The sequence below is a fragment of the Mus pahari genome, chromosome 5 (assembly GCF_900095145.1).
Source record: "Mus pahari chromosome 5, PAHARI_EIJ_v1.1, whole genome shotgun sequence".
Lineage (NCBI taxonomy): Eukaryota > Metazoa > Chordata > Mammalia > Rodentia > Muridae > Mus > Mus pahari.
In genome coordinates, this window is record NC_034594.1 from 154420072 (window position 1) to 154439894 (window position 19823).

A 19823-nucleotide genomic window follows, 5' to 3' on the forward strand; every position below is an offset into this window, starting at 1 on the left:
AAAATGAAGCCACCCTCACTTCAGGTGGCTTCTAATCTTTTTTATTTTTTTTAATTATCACCAGGGTGTAATACTGTAATTTTGAGTTCATAGTCCATGTATAAATTGAAAGTAGAAGCTGGACAGACAGACTTGTAAGAGGGAGGAGGGATTCCACTAGTTTGTTCAATAAATATTTATTGACTGACAACTGAACTACTTGGTAGCAACAGAGCTACTCGCCCAAGCACAGCTCTTCTAAAATGGCCGTTCTTCCTGGGGGAGGGGAGAGAAAGAGAAGAATGAACGTGTGTGTAGCTCTGTGCAGACACGTGTGAAAAACAATGCAAGTGTAACTACCGGTGTGCGCTGTGAAGAAGGCGTGGAGAAGCTGGGTGTGCTGGAGGTGAGGGTGGTCATTCAGGTCATTCAGAGGTCAGTCAGGACGGATAAAGTGGTGTCTACAGGAAGTGAGTTATCACTTCTGATGGGGAAGGCTGTACAGTGAAATCTTTTCTTGACAAAAGCAGAAGTTTGGGGGAAACACACACACATGTGTTGGTGGTCTGCATATTTGCATATTTGCAGTTAAACTTCACGGCTCTTCCGGGTGGTGCACATACAGAAAATGGTGGTATTACTGTGTTCCAAGGGCATAGGTTGTGTGTGAGGTCAGAAGGTGACATTCCTTGTGCAACATGAGTTAAGGGCAGGTGGTTTCTACCCACAAGTTCCTGAAGAACAACTTAAGTAACTATGACCCTGAGGCCCACGTCAAAGGTGTTTGCCACAGCTCAGCAATGTGACTTTGAAAGCCAGCATCTAAAAATGAATTAAAAACCGGCGAAATCAGAGAGCAGCGATCCTGGTTTCGCCCAGTTTGGATAATGCAAGGCTGATTGGCAAATGGGACAGCGGCTTCTCATCAGTCTCTGATGGCCCAACACACGTGAATGCCATTTGATGCACTGCAGGGAGTCACACGTGAATGCCATTCAGAGCCGATGCACTGCAGGGAGTCACACGTGAATGCCATTCAGAGCCGATGCACTGCAGGNGCCATTCAGAGCCGATGCACTGCAGGGAGTCACACGTGAATGCCATTCAGAGCCGATGCACTGCAGGGAGTCACACGTGAATGCCATTCAGAGCCAATGCACTGCAGGGAGTCACACGTGAATGCCATTCAGAGCCAATGCACGGCAGGGAGTCACGGCTCAGAGAGGAAGGGGACAGAGCTAGGTGCCACTGCTCTCATTTGGTCCCACGGAGCAGCTCTAGGAAAGCAGAAGGACAGTGGGACAGCTGGGACTGAAGCCAGCACTCAGGATCATCTGAGGCCCCTTTCACATCCTGAGGGTTGGGACTGAGGTTGGGGTGAGGTGGGCGACTGAGGACAAAGGACAGGGACTCAGGGGGACTTGTATCATGTCTCTATTTGATAATAGACCAAACCCACCCCAACCCATCAGACTAGAGAGATCCTATAGTCCAAACATCACAAGATGTTCAGAGTGGCAACCTTAGATGGTCACTTGTGTACGTTTTTTGACTGCCATTCTGTGACTTTTCCACAATCAACCACAGGGAACTGAGCTATTCCCATGAGTATTCTGAGTGGCTCTCTAGAGCATGCACTGCCATCTATTGTATCCCCAGTTCCCCACAGGCACTGGAGCTAGCACCAGCCAGAGCAGAGCTTTTTACAGGTCATTCTGCCAGGTGATATTTATACCACAAGCCTTTACATTCTTCATGATTGTGGGTTTTGCTATAGGTGATCTTTTGGGTGGACATGAGCAAATTCACTCTACGGTCTTCCTGGCACTTTTTTTTTTTTTTTAATTCTGGAATCTGAGGGGTTGTCAGGGCCATTTCTATCCTAGGGTCTTGAGACTTACTTAGAGAATGACACGGGAGAGGTGATATGGCATCACTGAGACCCAGCAGCAGTTTCTGAGCAGAGTCACTTAAGACAGTGACCCTTCATGTAGACTTCTTTCTGGATCTTTCTTTTTTTCTTAAGATTTATTTATTTATTTTATGTGAGTACACTGTCCCTCCCTTCAGACACACCAGAAGAGGGCATCGGATCCCATGTAGATGGTTGTGAGCCACCATGTGGTTGCTGGGATTTGAACTCAGGACCTCTGGAAGAGCAGTCAGTGCTCTTAACTGCTGAGCCATCTCTCCAGACCCCTGGATTTCTTTTTGCTTCATGCTTTCTCTGCTCTTGCCTCAGCGGCACACCTGAAGTATCCCCAGAGTGAACACTGAGCAGAGAGGCACAGGGCTTGGTGAGCGTGTGTCTCCTTTGGGCTCCTTCAGATGTCTGTAAAGAATCTTGTAATGCAGGCTGGGGGTGTAGCTTGGTTTGTAGTGTGCATAGAGAATATATAGGAAGCTCTGAGACAGTTCCCTAGCAGAGCATAAAATCAGCAGTGGTGGCACATGTCTGTCATTGTAGTTCTCCTGAGGTAGAGGCAAGAACACAAGGTTGTCCTTGACTAGGTTGATAGACCAAAGCCAGCTTGGGCTATGCGAGCTCTGTCTTCAGTCAGCGACTGAGGAAAACACGGAAGCGAAGAAAATGTGTAAGCTACTGTAAGACTCAAAGCCTGCCTCTCCTTCTCTGTCAGAGACTGTTCTTTGGGTGTCCCAGGGACTGCGGTGGAGCGAGCCCCCATGGCCCAGACTGTTTGTTAGGCCCCATCCCTAGTTAATCCACAACCTGGTTGCCATGGGTGAAAATGAAAGTCACACAGTTGCTTAGGGAAAGCGTCCTCCAAAAGTTGACCTCTGAGCTGAGAGCTGTGTAGGAGAGGACTTGGTTGTACTGGACTTGGTCCAGGGTCCACACAGAAGGAGCTGAGGAGGCCCTACCCTTTGGAACAAAGAGGCTACTGGGTCTGGAACACAAAGAGGGAAGGAGTAGGAAAGGAGAAGTCCTGAGAAAGGGGGGAGCCAGAGACCACAGGGGTTCCTCTCACAATAGGCTCACAGGGGTGCCTCTCACAGTAGGGCTTGGCTTTGAAACACAGTTTCCTCTGAGTCTGAGTCCTAGGATAAATATCTATGCAAATCATGCAATTAAATGAGCAAATCACACAAAGCCAGGCATGGTAGGACATGCCTATAATCACAGCACACCAGAAGTGGAGGCAGGAAGGTTAGTCTGGGATACCTGAAACCCTTTTTCACATAAAGGGCCTAAGTAACTAACTAAACAAATGATGTAACCATGAGCTAAAGAGAGGGCACAAACAGAAGTCAGGAGCTAGTTTAATATCTTAATATTCACCTTGAATATGGAAGCCTGGCTTCTATCCTCACAGCTCAGCTCTGAGCTCAGAAGAGGGTACATATCCTGAGGCCAGTGAGAGTCGCCCGTGGTCTCTTCTACAATAAGAGCAGCCAGCCCACAGGCCTCCGTCCACATGGAGAAAAAAAGTGCATCACACCCCCATGTGGCTAGCAAGAGGGGCTGGGAATGGGGATAGGAGAGGAGACGGGGCTATGATTCCACTCCTGACTACTGCTTCTCTTTCTTCCTGTGTGGGAGAAACAGTCTCTGTCTGGTATAGACACAGATACAAAGTTAAGAGTTTGGTTATCTTAGACAAACAAACACCCTGTACTGGCTAATTGTGTGTCAACTTAGGTCAATGTCCTAGAAACAAGCAATACAACTTAGGTGGTTGCCTGAGGCCAAGGGAAGGGGGACTGAAAGCTGCTTAGGGAGCATCAAACTTCAGTTCTGTAAGGTGAGAAAGTCCTGGAGATGGTTGCACAACTGTGAGTGTGCTGTGTGTGTGCGTGTGTGTGTGTGTGTGTGTGTGTGTGTGTGTGTGATGTACCACCTGTGTGCAGGTACCCACAAGAACTGGAAGAGCGTCTCCTCAACGTTGACCTCTGGGAACTGAACCCAAGTCCTTTGGAAGAGCAGCCGTCACCCCCGACCACTGAAGACATCTCTCCAGCCCATGAACGATGCATTTTAAAATGGCAGCAGTTTTGCATTTTATCACGATTTTTAAGAACAAGATGTCATCAATAGTTTGGGCAGCGGCGCTAACTGCTCTTGTCTGGTACAGCTGTGACTGATCTGGCTCTTGGTCCAGTTCGTCCAGCTAAGATTCTGATGTCCCCATGGTCCACAGGAACCTGCACCTCTGCACACTGGCAGTGATGACGAGACCTGACTTTCTTTGCTCTCTAAGCCATTGCTGTGGTCTGGTGGGTAGGCTGAGACAACGCTCAGAGAAAGTACCCCAGCCATCCTGTCTCCTGATCTTGTTCGTCTTTCCTATGGCTGTGCCGAGCAGTTGTGGCTTATCCTCTGGCCTGAGGAGGATACTTTGAACTGAGATGTTAATTCAGTGACCACCTTCTCTCCTTGGTGCACTGGCTCTCTTTCCACAATGTGGCAATTAGACCATCTAAACGGAACTGTTTGGAGTTATCCTGATAAAATCTCATGTCTTTAAGCTAGTTCTGAAACAAAACAAAACAACAGTGATTGTTTGAACTTGAACTCTAGGGCTGGAGAGATGGCTCAGGGGTTAGGAGCGCTGGATATTCTTCTAAGGATCCGATTTCAAATCCCAGCACCAACAACTGTCTGTAGCTCCAGTTCCAGGGGGTCTGAAACCCTCACACAGACATACATGCAAGCAAAAACACACCGATGCACATTAAAAACAGAACAAACCACCTGAACTCTATCTAGGCTACAAGCTTCTCCTTTTTTTGATTTTTGAAAAATTATTTATGTCTATGAGTGCTCTGTCATTTACATATAGTCCTGCATTCCCGGAGAGTGGGTCACATCAAATAGATGTTGTGAGCCACCATATGGGTTCTGGGAATTGAACTCAGGACCTCTGGAAGAATAGCCAGCACTCTTAACCGCTGAGTCATCTCTCTAGGCCCCTTTCTGACTTTAAGGTTAGCATTTCCTGACCAAGAGAGTGCAGAAAAACATTGTGGCGTTCAGAAGCTACAAACCCAACCCACTGTGGATCCATGCTTGAGTCACCTATGGGTGGTTGAATTGATACAAAAGCAAACAAACTGTCATACATTAGACTAATTGGAGGATGCCTCTGAATTTGAGGATGATAGTTTATATATATATATATATATATATATATATATATATATATATATATATATATATATATATATATATATATATATATATATATATATATATATAAAGTTAATAGTCTTTGATTTTAGACACTGATTTGAACTCAGGCTCTCTGGTTTTATACAAGTTAATCTTCCCTGTTATTTTGTGTTCTTGGATGATCCACAAAGACAAGACATGAGGATTAAAGAGTCCCTAGAGATTCACATGGTGGCACGTGGGCTTAGAACAGAAACTTCATCTACACTGACAGGATTCTGCACACTTGGTTAAAGCTCTTCTTCCACTCTGTCAGAGCCAAAACTATGTTTTAAGTTTAATTACTACTGAGCCAGGTGTGGTGGCACACACCTTTAATCCCAGCACTCGGGAGGCAGAGGCAGGCAGATTTCTGAGTTCGAGGCCAGCCTGGTCTACAGAGTGAGTTCCAGGACAGCCAGGGCAATACAGAGAAACCCTGTCTCAAAAACAAACAAACAACAACAACAACAAAAAAGTTTAATTACTACTTAATTAGTAAGAGATCCTTAAAACAAAATGTCTGTAACCTGTAACCCCCTTGCCCAAGACACATACTTCCTGAAATCCTGGAGCTTAGAGTTAATGGGAGATCACCAGTCAAGTGGTTTCACTCCACTAAACAAGTTTGTTTGACCCAACTGCACCCGGATGTACTTGATCACTCTAGGTGGGAGGTACAGTGGGCAGGAAGTACACTCGCCCCTGATTGGATGTAGGTGGGGGAGGTCCACTTATACTTGCCCCTGATTGGGTCTTATGGGAAATACCGGTATGGTTTAACCTTTTAAAGCCTCTGCAAAAATGTGACTATTTCCCCGGGACCCTGGAATGGTCCTGGCCAAGGTCCATTGTTTAATTAAAGCTTGCTTCAAATTTGGCTTTAAAAATGTGGAACTGGCCTTTCTCTCTCAATTCTCAGGTTTAACAACTCTTGCTTATGTTATTAATTTACAAAACAAACCTTCCCGGGGCCAAAGTAAACTTCTTGGACAGCCAAGCTCAGACAGGTCTGGAGAAATGTGGCCTTTTTCCCTGACAACACTGCCGTGGTGGCAGAGACCACTCACAGCACCCCCTCCCTCCAACCGGGAGTGGGGAGCGGGGAGCACCAACAAGGAGAGAGCCAGCTCTTACCACGGAAAAGTGTCTAGCAATGACCACATCTCAGATCGGTCCCAACAGGACCTGGCATTGCCCAATCAATTCCCTGGTGAGCAAGCAGAGCTTTACCTCATGGATTGGTAATGGAAGGGCAGGGCAGTGTCACGGGGTGGAGAGAGGGCTTTGACTTGGAATAATGGCTCAAATTACCAGGGGTAGCTGGTTGTGCCATCACTCTAAGAGAAGTTACCTAATATCCTGGAGTCTCAGGTTCTTCCTCAAGAGAAGGACCAGCCAGACAATCTGCTTTCTAATGTGTGCATTCAGTGGAGACGATCTTAGAAACTGGGAGGGTGCGGCTTTCCTAACTCGTGCTTGCACTTGGATTTTTTTTTTTTTTAGGAAAAGAAAATAAAAAAAGCACAGACATGTGTTGCCTGTGGCCTGGATGGCAGGCTCCAGGAGCAGGTGAGAAGCGCCACAGTAAGCTCATCTGAACACTGCTGCAAACCTTCAATACCCTCTACCTGTGCTCTCAAGAAAGCTGCTTCTTCTTCTTCTTCTTCTTCTTCTTCTTCTTCTTCTTCTTCTTCTTCTTCTTCTTCTTCTTCTTCTTCTTCTTCTTCTTTCTATTTTTATTTATATGCATACACGAGTATGCTGTCTTCAGACCCACACCAGGAGAGTGCATCAGATCCCATTACAGATGGTTGTGAGCCATCATGTGGTTGCTTCGAATTGAACTCAGGACCTCTAGAAGAGCAGTCAGTGCTCTTAACCGCTGAGCCATCTTTCCAGCCCAAGAAAGCATCTTCTAAACAGCAGTTCCCGATTGACTGGCATTGTCTGCACCACCAATCTCCCCAAGTCTTCAATTAGGTCCTCCTGTAGGAGATGCTTTTACAGCGGGCTGAGCTGCCCCCGGTGTTTACATAGAGGTGGCCCTGCCATTCCTGCTGCAGACGTGTCCAGTATATGACTACCCACACAGAATCAGGACACCAGGTTACTGAGCTAAGAGCCAGCTTACTTTTCAAGAGACCAGGGGTGGGTGGTGTGTTGAGTGGGGACTTCTAAAAAGTTCCTTTATCTCCTTTTCTACCCTACTGGAAACAAAGGGCTGCAGATCCCTGTAAGGCAGCCAAAGCCTTGTGTGGTGGCCTGTAACTGAACCAGTATGAGAATGAAGTTTTGAGAGATGACAGATAGCACGCAGCAAGGACACAGAACCTAGAGCCTTCAGCACAGGCTGCGGCTGTTTTTTGACCTTGGTGCTTGGTGAATTCTCTTGTTTTTAATTGATTTTTGAGGTGACAGATGATGAAAATGGCATCTCTGCAGCTTAAGGGTGGCAGCATTGAACTAGTTATTTTCAGTTCCAAGTCTTTGAAGTTGGATGGGGAATGAGCTCTCACACGGGCTCATGCAGAAATCTCTATAGAGAAATCCCAAAGATGATGGATGGGCTTCTTGGCAGTCCCTGTGGGTTGCGACTGGACAGCCGCTATGCAGTTGCTTGCTATGGGTGGGCTCTGGGCAGTGGGTGTTGGATGAAGAACCTACCCTGGGAGGTAGCCATTCATGGTTCTTCAACTGGGCACAGAAACATACTGCTTCCTCATCTCTGCCTTTGAGAAGCTATGTGGACTTCAGCATTCTCATGGTTTGAAGCTGATTATGTGTTCAAAACCCGGAAGACTGACATGAAGGGTTTTCTCTGAAGACTACTGGAATGCACTGACTTCCTGGTTCAGGAACTGCCCAGCCGGTAAAGGAAATGCAGATCCTGGCTGTGTGCTTATGGCCACCAGGAAGGCTGCTGTTCAGAGTGTACAACATACAGAGTGTATAACATACACCCACTCATGCTAGGAGAAATCCCAGCTGCCCAGGCTGTCGGGAATGAGAGGTTCAAGCTGCAAACTGGACAGAGGAAGTGTCACTTGGGAGTCTTATTGAATCCTCCCGCAGTGGCCCGGAAGAGCAGCCTGTGATAATTATCTAGAGGAGATGGGTTAGAGAAACTCTCCTTGAATTAGAAATTGCTGACCAGCAGAACTTGGACCCTTACAGAGAAGGCAAGTCCATTTTTGCAGGCTTTGGGCACAAAGCACCCCTTTATCCCTTCAGAGAGATCATATGTAATGGGATGTGTGCCCAGTCACCATTAATCCTAGACTACAAAGGCAACTTATATTTCTGAGTCCCACCTGCCTGCCCCTCCTCCTTCCTTCCACACAGCCACAGTTCAGACCTCCTGATACATGGAGATGAAGCACACCATGAGAGGTTATCAGACAGACAGACAGACACACACACATACCCTGTGATTAGCATCATCACCTTTTGACCCACAGCGATGTTCAGACCTGTGGCCACCTGAAACCTTCTCTCAAGGTGCTACTGGCTTCCTGAGCCAACTGCTAGATCAGACTGATTTTGTCAAAAGCTAAGCATTTGGGCGAGGCTCCCCATTATTTCATCTGACCTGTAGAGCCACTTCTTGTCAAATCCTACCTCCCCCACCCCCCATAGCAGGATCTCCCCACCTTGGCTGTGCTGCTGGCAGAGCCCCTGGCGGATTAGCTCCAGGGCCCTCACTTCAGGTGGCTGTCATCCTTTCTAGGCTTAGGCACCTTCACCAGGTGTTTCTGCTGTGTTTCCCCTAAATATGTTGGGAACATTTTGTGGGCTTATTACACCCTGGGCCATCCTTAACCCTAGGTCCTAAGACCATTCTTTCATTCCAAAGGACAAAGGCGCCTAGGTTTTTCCCTGACAAGAAACAACACAACAACAACAAAATATCTTGCAAATCAACAGCAGGTGGACTAACGACTTCTCGTTATGGTATGACAGCTGGAAGAAGCTCTCACTGTTAGCACGTGGCCTCAGGCTGCTCACCTGTGAACAGCTGGACTCTAGAGAGAAGTTGCCCACAAGCCGACATGCACTGAATGATGTCTGCACTTAGCTCTGCAGAATGGACCTATGGATAGACGCCATTCTGCTAGGGATTTAGACAGATTTATTTAAATCTTACAAGGCTGAACAGCATCATAGTCCTCTCTCTCCTGCTGTCCTGGCTAAAAGCAACGCAGAGGAAAAGAGGTCTAGTAAGACTTACAACTCCGGTTTATAGTCCATGGTGGGGGAAGTCAAGACAGGAACCTAGAGCGTCATGGACCCATAATACAAATACATTTCTTTAAGCTTCAGTTTTTAATTTACAAAATGCAGCAGTATTATGTACAAAGATATAAGTATACATATCTATCTATCTGAGGGGTGTACATAGAGATGCTGAGATGCTATTAAGACGGGATTGGAGTTTGGGGGGAGTATCTTAGTGGTGCTTGGTTAGTATGCAGGGAGCCTTGGGTTCCAACCCCACTGCTGCAAACTGGAATTAAAAGATAATATCTGGACAGCAAATAGTGAAAAAGATTCTCAATAAATGACCCTTGTTTGAAATCTAGCTATTAAAGTTAACTTTTAGACACTGAATTTATCTAAAGGTTAGATAAAGCTCAGTAAAATTCCAGAACGCTAGTCTCATTGCATTAACCAAGACACCAGTCTAGTACTGGGCCTGTACTAGTCAGGTTGGGGAACACAGAAATCAGTCATTGCTCTCTTTCTTAAGGAGTTACCACCTTGCAAGAAGCTATTTCTACAACTTGATCAAAGCCATGTGGGAAGTGCTCATTGGGAAAATGGTTCCTGACCTGCAGTGGGATAGTGCAAGCAGTAGAAGCCTTGAGACCTGGATGAGGAACAGAGCTGAGACAGATGCAGAACTGCAGTGAGGCTGCTGGCTGCACCATCTCTCAGGCCTTTAAGGGCTCCAGGGCCCAGCAGTCCTACTGCCCAGTTAGTGGCTTTCTTGAAGAATAAACAGAGTTGACAAGAGTTACAGTCCCCCAACACAAGGTCTAATACTTACGGGTGACATTGGGAGTATGAAGGTTGCCAGTCCCACAGAGCTTGGCAATATAACTCATTCTAAAAACATCTCCCCATTTTACACTGCATTTTCTCCAGTGACACTTTTGAGGTAACCAGGACTGCTGATTTTATTAATAGCACAGGATGTTAGCTACTTGAGACAAATTACCTATCACCAAGCCACAGGGTTTCCACAGCCGGGCAAGAACACAGTCTGTCAGCTGCTTCTGATGTGGAGAGTCAACACAACTTGAAGAAGGAGGACACTCAATATGGGCATGGTTAAATTTAGTGAAGACTTTATTCCGGATCCAGCAGTGTTTAGGTTAGGTGTCAGGGATAATAGTAAAAATTAAGAATAAATAACTTGCCAGGTGGTGGAGGTGCAAACCTTTGAACCCAGCACCTAGGAGGTAGAGGCAGGTGGACTTCTGAGTTCAAGGCCAGCCCAATCTACAAAGTGAGTTCCAGGACAGCCAGGGGTCCCTGTCTCAAACAAGAAAACAACAACAAAAAACCCACCTCAGTAATTTATAAAGACATTTTCACCTCACCTTTTTAGGCTTCTGCGACTTTCCCAGGGAAGACATAAACTGTTCTTCTGTTGATATCACTTGGGGTACCAGAGACAGATCAGAGAAATTCCACTAAGGCTAGCTTAGTAAACCAGAGAGTTTATTGGGGTTACTTATAGGATCATCAGCTACTCAGAGGCAGTTACAACAACGAAATGCCTGGCCCAGCAAGGGCAGCAAACTCACAGAAGTCTACTCTGCATCCTCGGACTCCTGTGGACTAACAAAAGCTCCTCCAGAAAGCACTTCATGTTTGGACCCTTGAGAGGGACTTCGTGATGGAGAATTTCATCAGTTTCCTGAGTCTTACAAGCCCTCCATTCCCCACTAAGAACAAATGATTGAATCCAGGGGAAACTTACACAATACTATATGAACTCAAGTCAAGCCTTTAACAAAATAAAATTTCTGGATGAAATTTTAAAAGTTCTCCCTAGCACTCTGGTAAGTATACCAATACAATAGAAATATAATAATGCGGTGAATATTATTAATATATATGATTAACAGTTCAGTTTATTAGGTGCTTTAATAAAGTAACTTTATAGTGAAAAATAACATAAGCTCACAGCATGACAGACATGAGGAAAGACACCCTCAGTAACAGTAATAACGTCTCGTGAGTGCAGGGAGTGAGCAAGCGCAGCAGCCGCAAGCGAGCATCTTCGGGCTGACTGAAGGCTGAGGAGCCTCTGATGACACCGAGATCTGAGTTGGCAATCGCGGCAGCCCAGCTTCTGAGCATCACTGACCGTAGCCTAACGAGGTAAGAACTCCACTCTATCACCTATTTGGAAGCCGTGGGCAGGGATCCCTTTGGCTGTGATGATATTTACTCCAGAATCTCGTTCCCTTTCGGAGGCCTCTTGATCCGCGAGTAGGGACTTATTGTGTCATCCATCACAAAGTCATAGAGCACCTTGATCCAGGAGTTGTAGTGTGGGAGGTCATCATAGTACTCACTTGCGATCTTCCTCACCTGGGAATGAAAACACAGAGAGGCAACCATGTTATTGAGGCCTCAGGATAATGGGTGACACAGACTGAGGGACACAATACAACCACGGGCAAGTGCTTTTTCTCATGGCCCTCATGGCCCTTTAGACCATCTGCAGTTCTTCATGAACAAAGATGGCCTACAGATCACACACATATAAACAGTTCCATCATAATCGACACCAAATTTATGAGAAACCAGGAGCAATCAGTTTCATTTAACAGCTGGAGCAGAAAGATGGCAGCATTCCAGATCCTAAGATGACGGAGCCAGTTCAGGGCTTGGGTAAGCACTGACTCAAGTCGGAGACAGACTGACAGATGCAGTCAGGATCATTAGCAACACAAGAAGGCCATGAAATGTACACACAAAGTTTAGAAAAGTCAAATCCTTAATGCTAAGAATTAGAGAACCCAGAGAATTTGACAGCCATGTGCCCACTTCACATACCGACACAGGATGTCTGTGAGTCTTAACAGAGTTGTAAAGTAACTGAAAAATGCACGCTAGAAAATGTTTTGCAGTGCTGGCGAGCTGGCTCAGCAGCTAAGAGCATTTGTGCGCTCCCTGAGGACCTGTGTTTGGCTCCCAGCACCTACATGGCGCTTCACAACCACCTGTAATTCTAGTTCCAGATGCTCCAGCATTCTCTCTTGGCCTCTGAGGGCACCAGGCATGCACATGGTACACATACATATGTGCAAACCTGCATACACATAAAATAAAATGTTTGTGAGAAGCAAAATTCACTAATAATACACAAAACCCTTTTAAAAGTTAAAATATTGAAACTATATAGGGACTGTGTAATAAATGCCAGGTAGTTATTGAATAAAGAGTTCCTCATAGGCGACATCTTAGAAAGAACGGGGAAGGCAGGGCTCTCCAGCACTAGCGCTGTTTATAGTCTATCAACTTAACACAGGGTGGGGGCAGCGTGGGGGAGCAGGAGTGAGCACTCACTGATGTGCTGATTCTTTTAAATCACATGAACATAATAACAGCTCCGTACCCTAGTCACAGAAGAGGGAAGTGTGGGCTGCCAGCCTGTTAGCTAGTCCACCGGCAGAATGACACCAAGGGGCTGGGGACCAACATCACCTTGCACCACAGTTCAAAGCTGTCTCCAGACAGTTGCATGCTGCATTCTCCCAATCTCAAAGGCTGTGAGGACAGCAAAAGGAACTCTCAAACTCCCTGTCAGCCCCGCGACACACTTACTTAACACGTGAACTGCACACGGAACACGTCACTCTGCTTTCTTCCCGAGCATGTACCAACTTAACCCTGCATGTCAACTTCAAATACCGCAACATATGCTTTTTTATGGCAGGGATTACCCACTGAGTATAGTTTATAGTCTTTTCTTAACCAGGTCGAAAGCAATCATCACATACTGCAATTCCTCATCATGTTGTATGTGGTTTCTCAATAGTCATTGTGTAAAACTTTGAGTGGGCAGGTCAGTGTAAAGTGTCTGTCGGGGTTCCCTTTCATATACATCATAGCTTAAAAAAAAGAAGTAAAGAAAACTATTCTTTTTCATATGTATTTCCAATTTTTAATTTTTTCTTTTTGTTCAGATGAAAAGAATGCAGTTAAAATGTCTTCTTCTGTTTCCTCCACACAGAAGATGTGACAAGCCTATTGTCCAGAGAGAGCGCGCCTGCCAGGGAGGCTGTCCACTCTATAGGTCAGTTATGCAGGTCAGCTGACCTGTGTGTCACGACAGCAACTTGCCTTAACCAACTACAACTGTTTAACCATGACAAATGTTCCATGAGCTGATGCTTCCTTCTGATGTAGTTAACCAGGTAAGAGACTGTGCACATCCCACAACACCTCTGAGCGTAACTCTAACATAACCACAAAGCCTAAGGATCCAGAACAGAAGATGCCAAATCCTTAGTAAAGTTAGGCTGTAGACAAAGGATATATAGCCTCCTTTTTTGGAAATCTCATGAAACATATTAGATTCCTTTTACAATAAGCAAGCCATGACTATCTGATTACATCATCATCAGGAACAAAAACATCAAGTCCTTTACATACCATGGGCAGGTTTTTTCCAGGAACGTTGGGGAAGTCATGGTGTTCGTTATGATAGCCCACATTGAAGGTGAGTAAGTTCAGAGGCCCATAATAGGAGTAGGTTTCATGTCCCTTTAAGAACATGTAATGTTCGGCTATAAAATGCCCAGAAATTGGGTGCAAACCCAGGCCAAGCAAGGTGGCTGCCAACATGTAGACTAAAGATTTCACTCCAAAGACATAATAAATGATAATGTCAAAAGTGATCTGGACCACAGTATTGATGATTTCCAGATAGGTAACTGGTTTGGGATTGATGAACAGGGGTCTAAAAGCATAAAAGAGAGGCTGAAGGATAACCCAGACTAACTTCCTGAAAGTAGTGCAGAAGAACCAGCCCTCAAAATCGGTGGGAATATCTACATCAATTTTATCAGCTCCGAGGTATCGGTGGTGATCCATGTGGTATCTCTTAAAAGAAACCGAGTATGGCACTCCGAGAGTGAGATTAGCAAACATTCCAAACCAGCGGTTCCACAGGGCCTTGTGGTGGCCAAAGGGGAAATTGTGGGAAATCTCATGGATAGCCAGAGTCATGGAATGGTTAAGGCAGCTGCCAAAGACATAGGACCAAAATATGACCCATTTCCAGTCCAAATCTTTGACTAAGTAAAATGAAGCCAACTGGACGAGAAGCATCATGGCTACGATCCAGATCAGGTTGCGGTCGGGTTTCATCAGGGACTTAATCTCTGGATACTTCGCTGTAAGAAAAAAAATACAGGAAATCAGAAAGGAAGAAAAGCATACCATAGTTCAGCAACTATAATTAATACAGTTAGATTAATGCAATTAGATTTTTCCCTTTTCTGAGTTATAATTCTCCCCCTGACAGACTTTATGAGATATTTATTTCCCAAGGGGAAAGAATATATTCTGGTAATGAAGTCACAAAACAGCATGATACAACAGTTTATGCAAGAAAAATTAATCTGGACATTCCACATTCTTTTATATTAAAAATAATTACGTTTACGTTTTAGACAAAGCCTGTACATATTTTCTTTTAGGATTCATTTGATTATTTATTTATTTTACATGTTTGAGTGTTCTGCCTGCATGTATGTTTGTGAGCCATGTGGTGCTTTGGTGCCTGCAGAGATTAGAAGAGGGAACGGAATCGCCCTTGAGCTGGTTACAGTTAGCTGTGAGCAACTGTGTACCACTGGGAACTGAACCTGTGTCCTCTGCCAGAGCAGCAAGTGCTCTTGTGCGCTTAACCACTGAGCTATCTCTAGAACCCAAGCTCTGGCATGTTTACCTCATACAAACCATTGAGTTAGCACAGCCAACACAGGAAAGAACGTAACATTTGTTCTATAGGAGCTATCTCTAAATCACAAAACTCTCATCTCCACGGTTCTTGTGGACCACGCTTCCTCCAGGAAATTCTCTTTTGAATCTTCACAACACTTTAAAAAAACCACCTGGACATCGAGACACACATAATCTCAGCATCAGGAGGCTGAGGTGGTTAGTAAATCCCAGGCCAATCTGGACTACATGGTAAGATCCTGTCTCAGAAAAGGAAACAAAGCAAGGCAAAGTCCCCAAACCCAGTAGTCTAAGGGCCTCAGATAACCAGGGGAGAGGTTAGCGCTGAGACGAGTGCTTAGCCACCTGAGCTTTCAAGCCGGCGAGCCCGACGTGCCCAGCAGAGGCAGAAACAAGAGAGAACGAGATGGAAGGAGAGTACACTCCAGACAGCCGCAGTGCACACTGTGGCGTGTGTGTGCACATGCACTTGTCGGGGCACACCCACACGCCCACGCACCCAAAGGCAAGTACCAGCTAGGTTGTGGAGAAACCAGAATCGTCATACACTGCTGATGAGTGTGTAAAATGGTTTAGACTGTCTGACATTCAACCAAAATGCTAAACAAAGAACTGCCAGCAACCCCCAAAGGAAAACGAATCCATGCCCTGTACGTGAACATTCAAAGGAACACTATTAAAAACAACTGAAGGGGGAGTATCAGCTCAAATGTCTATCAAAGGAATATTACGTAAAATGTGGTATCACCACACAACGGAGTATTAAAGGCTTGGACCTCAGCTGATGGATCTGGTCACAGTGAGGATCCTGAATATTAATCCCTCAAAGGACTCAGAATAAAAGGCATAGGGGGAGGTATGCACTGAAGGCAGGCCCCAAAGGGCGTTTCCACCTGTGCTCCCACTTCCAGGCTGACATGAGGGGAATCAGCTTTTTTCCTTCACACCCCCTCCACCATGATTTCACCAGACCCCCACCCACCCACCCACCCAAAAGCAAAGGCACCGGTGAGCACCGATAAGCCAGCAGCCAAAGTCCTCCCTTCCTCCCCTGAGCTGCAGACATTTATCACTGCAGTGAGGCAATGACTAACAAAACCTCAGAGCCCAAAGACACTGACAGCACAGCTGGTGATCATGACTGACGTTCACTCAATTGAAGTTCCAAGTCAGAAGTCAGGGGTGCAGCAACTACTGCAGAAATCAGGGCCTCACCGCCCCCTCCCCAATTAGGCAAATATTTTTAAGAAAGAGTGTGAAAATGGTGATATGAGACAGTTCCTCATATTCAAAGGCCTTTCATTGATTCCCTCAATTAAATAAAAACAACTAAAACAATTTTCTATGTCTGGCACCAAGAAAAGAAAAAAGGCAGATTCATTGGCTGCAATCTAATTATGAAGATGTTGGAATCTTCTTAAACATTCCTTCATCGTTTAAAATGCCGGCTCAGGCAAAGTACTGGAAAGGGAAAATTGAACTGGTTAATATATGCAAAGCTCATACCCAACAATTTGTTCCTTATTCTTAAGAGCAGCCTGCGTGGGATGAGAGACCTCTCTATCTCACGTGGAAACCCCTAATACTCTCCTAAATCAGGCCTAGCCTGTCCTAAGGTCCGGGAGGCTAAGCTGCGCGCCTTTCCTATCCAGCCGATCCCGCAGATCACTGGAATAAGGAGCCATCCGGTCTGGGAAGCCGAGGGTCACCGGGACCTGGTCCCCCGCTAGGCCTGCAGCTGACTGGACCACGTGATCGAGGCTACCGGGACCCGGGATGCCCCGGGACCACGCCCTGAGCCAAGCAGGCGTCCCGGCTCGAGCCTACCCCTCGTCCCTGAGCAGGGGTCACCCTCGACTGTCGGAGCAGGAGGGGCGAGTACGGGTCGCCCTACCGGGGGACCCTCAGCTCACAGGCCGGCGGAGGCCTCCAACGCCTGACCACCGAAGGGCCAGCAGCGAGCGGCGGCGCGCAGATCCCTCATCCCTCGGTTCTCCCGCCCGCCCGGAGCCCGCCCCGCTGCCGCCGCCTCTCCCGCGCCGGCGGCCAAGCAGCCGAGCGGCTGGAAGGAGCCTCGGAGGCCGCGATCACACGGCGCGCGCGGGAGGCCGCGTAGGGCCCGCACGCGGCCACGCGCACATAACGGGGCGCCGGTCTTCACCTAAGATCTCCTTGCGCCGGGCGGCGTGGGGCTGGTCCGTGTAGACCCATTCGAACTCCTCTCGGGACACGCGGCTCCCCATGGCTGCGGCGTGCGGACCCGCTCTGCCTCCGGCTCGTGTCCGGACCGCGGCAGCTCGTCGCCCCGCTCTAGTCGGTCAGCGGCGGGGACGCGGGCGGAGGCGGGGCCTCGGGCCACGCCCCACGACGATCACGCCCACCACGGGAGGCGATGGGCGGGACCTGGGTCGGCCGCCAAGAACCTTGCAGGCTCAAGAAACCTGGGAAAAGGTGAAAAGGGAAGGAAAGATTTGCGGCTGGATAAGGCTCTCGCTTTAGCGCCTCAGTGGGTGGAGTGCTTGGGGTGGCTACCTCTCCTTGAGTTCGGAAGATCACTGGCTTTGATTAAATGGCAACGAGCCCATATTTCGCTTAACTTTAAATAGCAAATTATCTGTCGAGCCGTTTGGTTGCCTTCTGGAACTAAAACCTACAGAGATTAGGAGTGTGTGGCAACTAAAATCTAATTTAAACAAACTTTGCTTTTCTCTCCCCTCTCTCCCGCCTTCGCCCCTACCCACCCCTACCGCCCCATATGTTTGCTTTTGTTTGTTGAAGTAGGGTTCTCACTACCTAGCCTAGGTTCTCCTCCAGCAGGTGGTCCTGCCCTTGCCTCCCAGTGGAATTTCAGGTTTGTCTCACCAATGCTGTAAAGAAAAGGGAAGGGAGAGATGGGGTGGAGTTAGTGGTTCTAATGTTTCCCTTACACTGATGGTTGCTCAATCATGCATCTTCCCCTGTCACAGAAGTGATCACCCGCAACTTCCTGTGGGAGGTGGGGGAAGATTTGATTTCAAAATGCCTATCATTTCTTCACTTACGAGGTTAGGGGATTGGAGGTGTGGTGCAGAGCTGGAGCACAGGCCGAGCAGGTGGATAGGCTAGAGCCCTGGCTTCTACCTGGAGCCTAGGAGTGATTAAGATTATGAGGATTAGCAGACCAAATAGATGACTTTCCTAAAGAAGCCAAGTGGTCATGAATATAAGCTGGACACAGACACACACCACTGTACACACATACCACAACGGAGAGGTGGGGACACAGACAGACATCCAAGTCGGAGAAGTCTGTAGGTACAACTGCTAGTGTATAGAAAACTACAAACAACAGAGGAATCTTATAAACTACCTATGCCATCAGCAAGATCTCACTGTGGGAAATGATAGGGCAACTCTGTGTTCTCTAACAATAATAAAAAAAAAAGCCAACAAATTAACAGGGACTTAAATGATAAACTAGCCAGATGTGATATATCAGTCTTATTTATTCTGAAGGGTTAAAATGATGTGATATTATTTAAAGATCTATCTATCTATCTATCTATCTATCTATCTATCTATCTATCTGGGTGCAGTTGCTTTCAGAGGCCAGAAAAGGGTGTCAGATCCCTTGGAGCTGGAGTTACATGCCTTTGAAAGATACCCCACCTTCCATGGGTGCTGGAAACTGAACTCTGCAAGAGCAGTAGGAACTCTTTAAATACTGAACCATCTCTCTAGCCCCTGATGTGATGCTATTTAATTAAAGTATCATCTGGCTAGGTGAAGGTATTAAGAAATTCTTGCCGGGCATGTTAGCCCAGTTGTGTGTGATCCCAGGTAAGCAGAGGCCTAAGGCAGAGACAGATCACAAGTTCCAGGATTGTCTAGGTTACAGAGCAAGTGCATCCGTAAAACCCAGCCTCCTCCATATACACACACCCAAAACAGATAAAAGACTTGAGAAAGGGTTCAATGATAGAGTACCCAGTAAGATGCTAGGTTCAAGACCCACCACCACCAAATAAATAAATAAATAAGACCCACCACCACCAAATAAATAAATAAATAAACAAACAAACAAACAATAAAAAAAGAAGAGAAACCCCCCAAAACAACAACCTAAAATAAATAAATGAATAAACAAACAATACAAAAATAAAAAGAAAAGAAAAAAAAACCAAAACAACAACCTAAAACCCGTATGATTTTTTTTATAATCGTGCTTTTCTCCCAGAGGTTCACACTAAAGGAGAAACTAAGACAACGGAAGTAAAATACATATTCTAGCTATATTGCATTGTGTTATACTATAGTACTGCCTAAAACTGTAAAAGGCTGGAGCAGAAAGTGAATTCTGCCCGTGACAGGGCTTCTGACACACATATGCCTAGGGCCTGGAGCAGTGGTGGCACAGCCTGTAGTAACAACATTCAGGAGATGAGGCAGGAAGATAATGAGTTTGAGGCCAGACTGTGCTGTATATGGGAGAACCTGTTTCAAAAATGTGAAAGCTAAATAAAATGAGATAAAAAGGAAGAGTTTGAGCTACAGAATAGTTATGGGTACAACCTTTGTTTCAGCTAAGTACATTTTAAAATTATAATTGTATTTTCAGGACAGGGTCTCTCTGTATCGAACTGGCTGACCTAGCTTTGTAGACGAAGCTAGCCTTGAACTCACAGAGATCTGCCGGCTTCTGCTT

The 19823-nt window shown here is 46.3% G+C and overlaps 1 protein-coding gene across 1 annotated transcript; it reads right to left on the reverse strand.

Moving 5' to 3' along the window:
* Nucleotides 1-10855: 10855 nt before the first annotated feature.
* Degs1 (delta 4-desaturase, sphingolipid 1) lies at nt 10856-17480 on the reverse strand. The gene is made up of 3 exons (XM_021198186.2): nt 17301-17480; nt 13826-14568; nt 10856-11755 (listed from the first exon to the last, which is right to left on the reverse strand). The coding sequence occupies exons 1-3, from the start codon at nt 17380-17382 to the stop codon at nt 11609-11611; spliced, it is 972 nt and encodes a 323-aa protein (XP_021053845.1). The 5' UTR covers nt 17383-17480; the 3' UTR covers nt 10856-11608.
* Between the last annotated feature and the right edge of the window lie 2343 nt (nt 17481-19823).

Coding starts and splice junctions, on each gene's coding strand:
- Degs1 (XM_021198186.2), bottom strand. CDS start 17,382: ATGGGGAGCCGCGTGTCCCGAGAGGAGTTCGAATGGGTCTACACGGAC. Junction 14,569..17,300: donor CCGGCGCAAGGAGATCTTAG/GTGAAGACCGGC, acceptor TTTTTCTTACAG/CGAAGTATCCAGAGATTAAG. Junction 11,756..13,825: donor CTGGAAAAAACCTGCCCATG/GTATGTAAAGGA, acceptor TTTCATTCCCAG/GTGAGGAAGATCGCAAGTGA.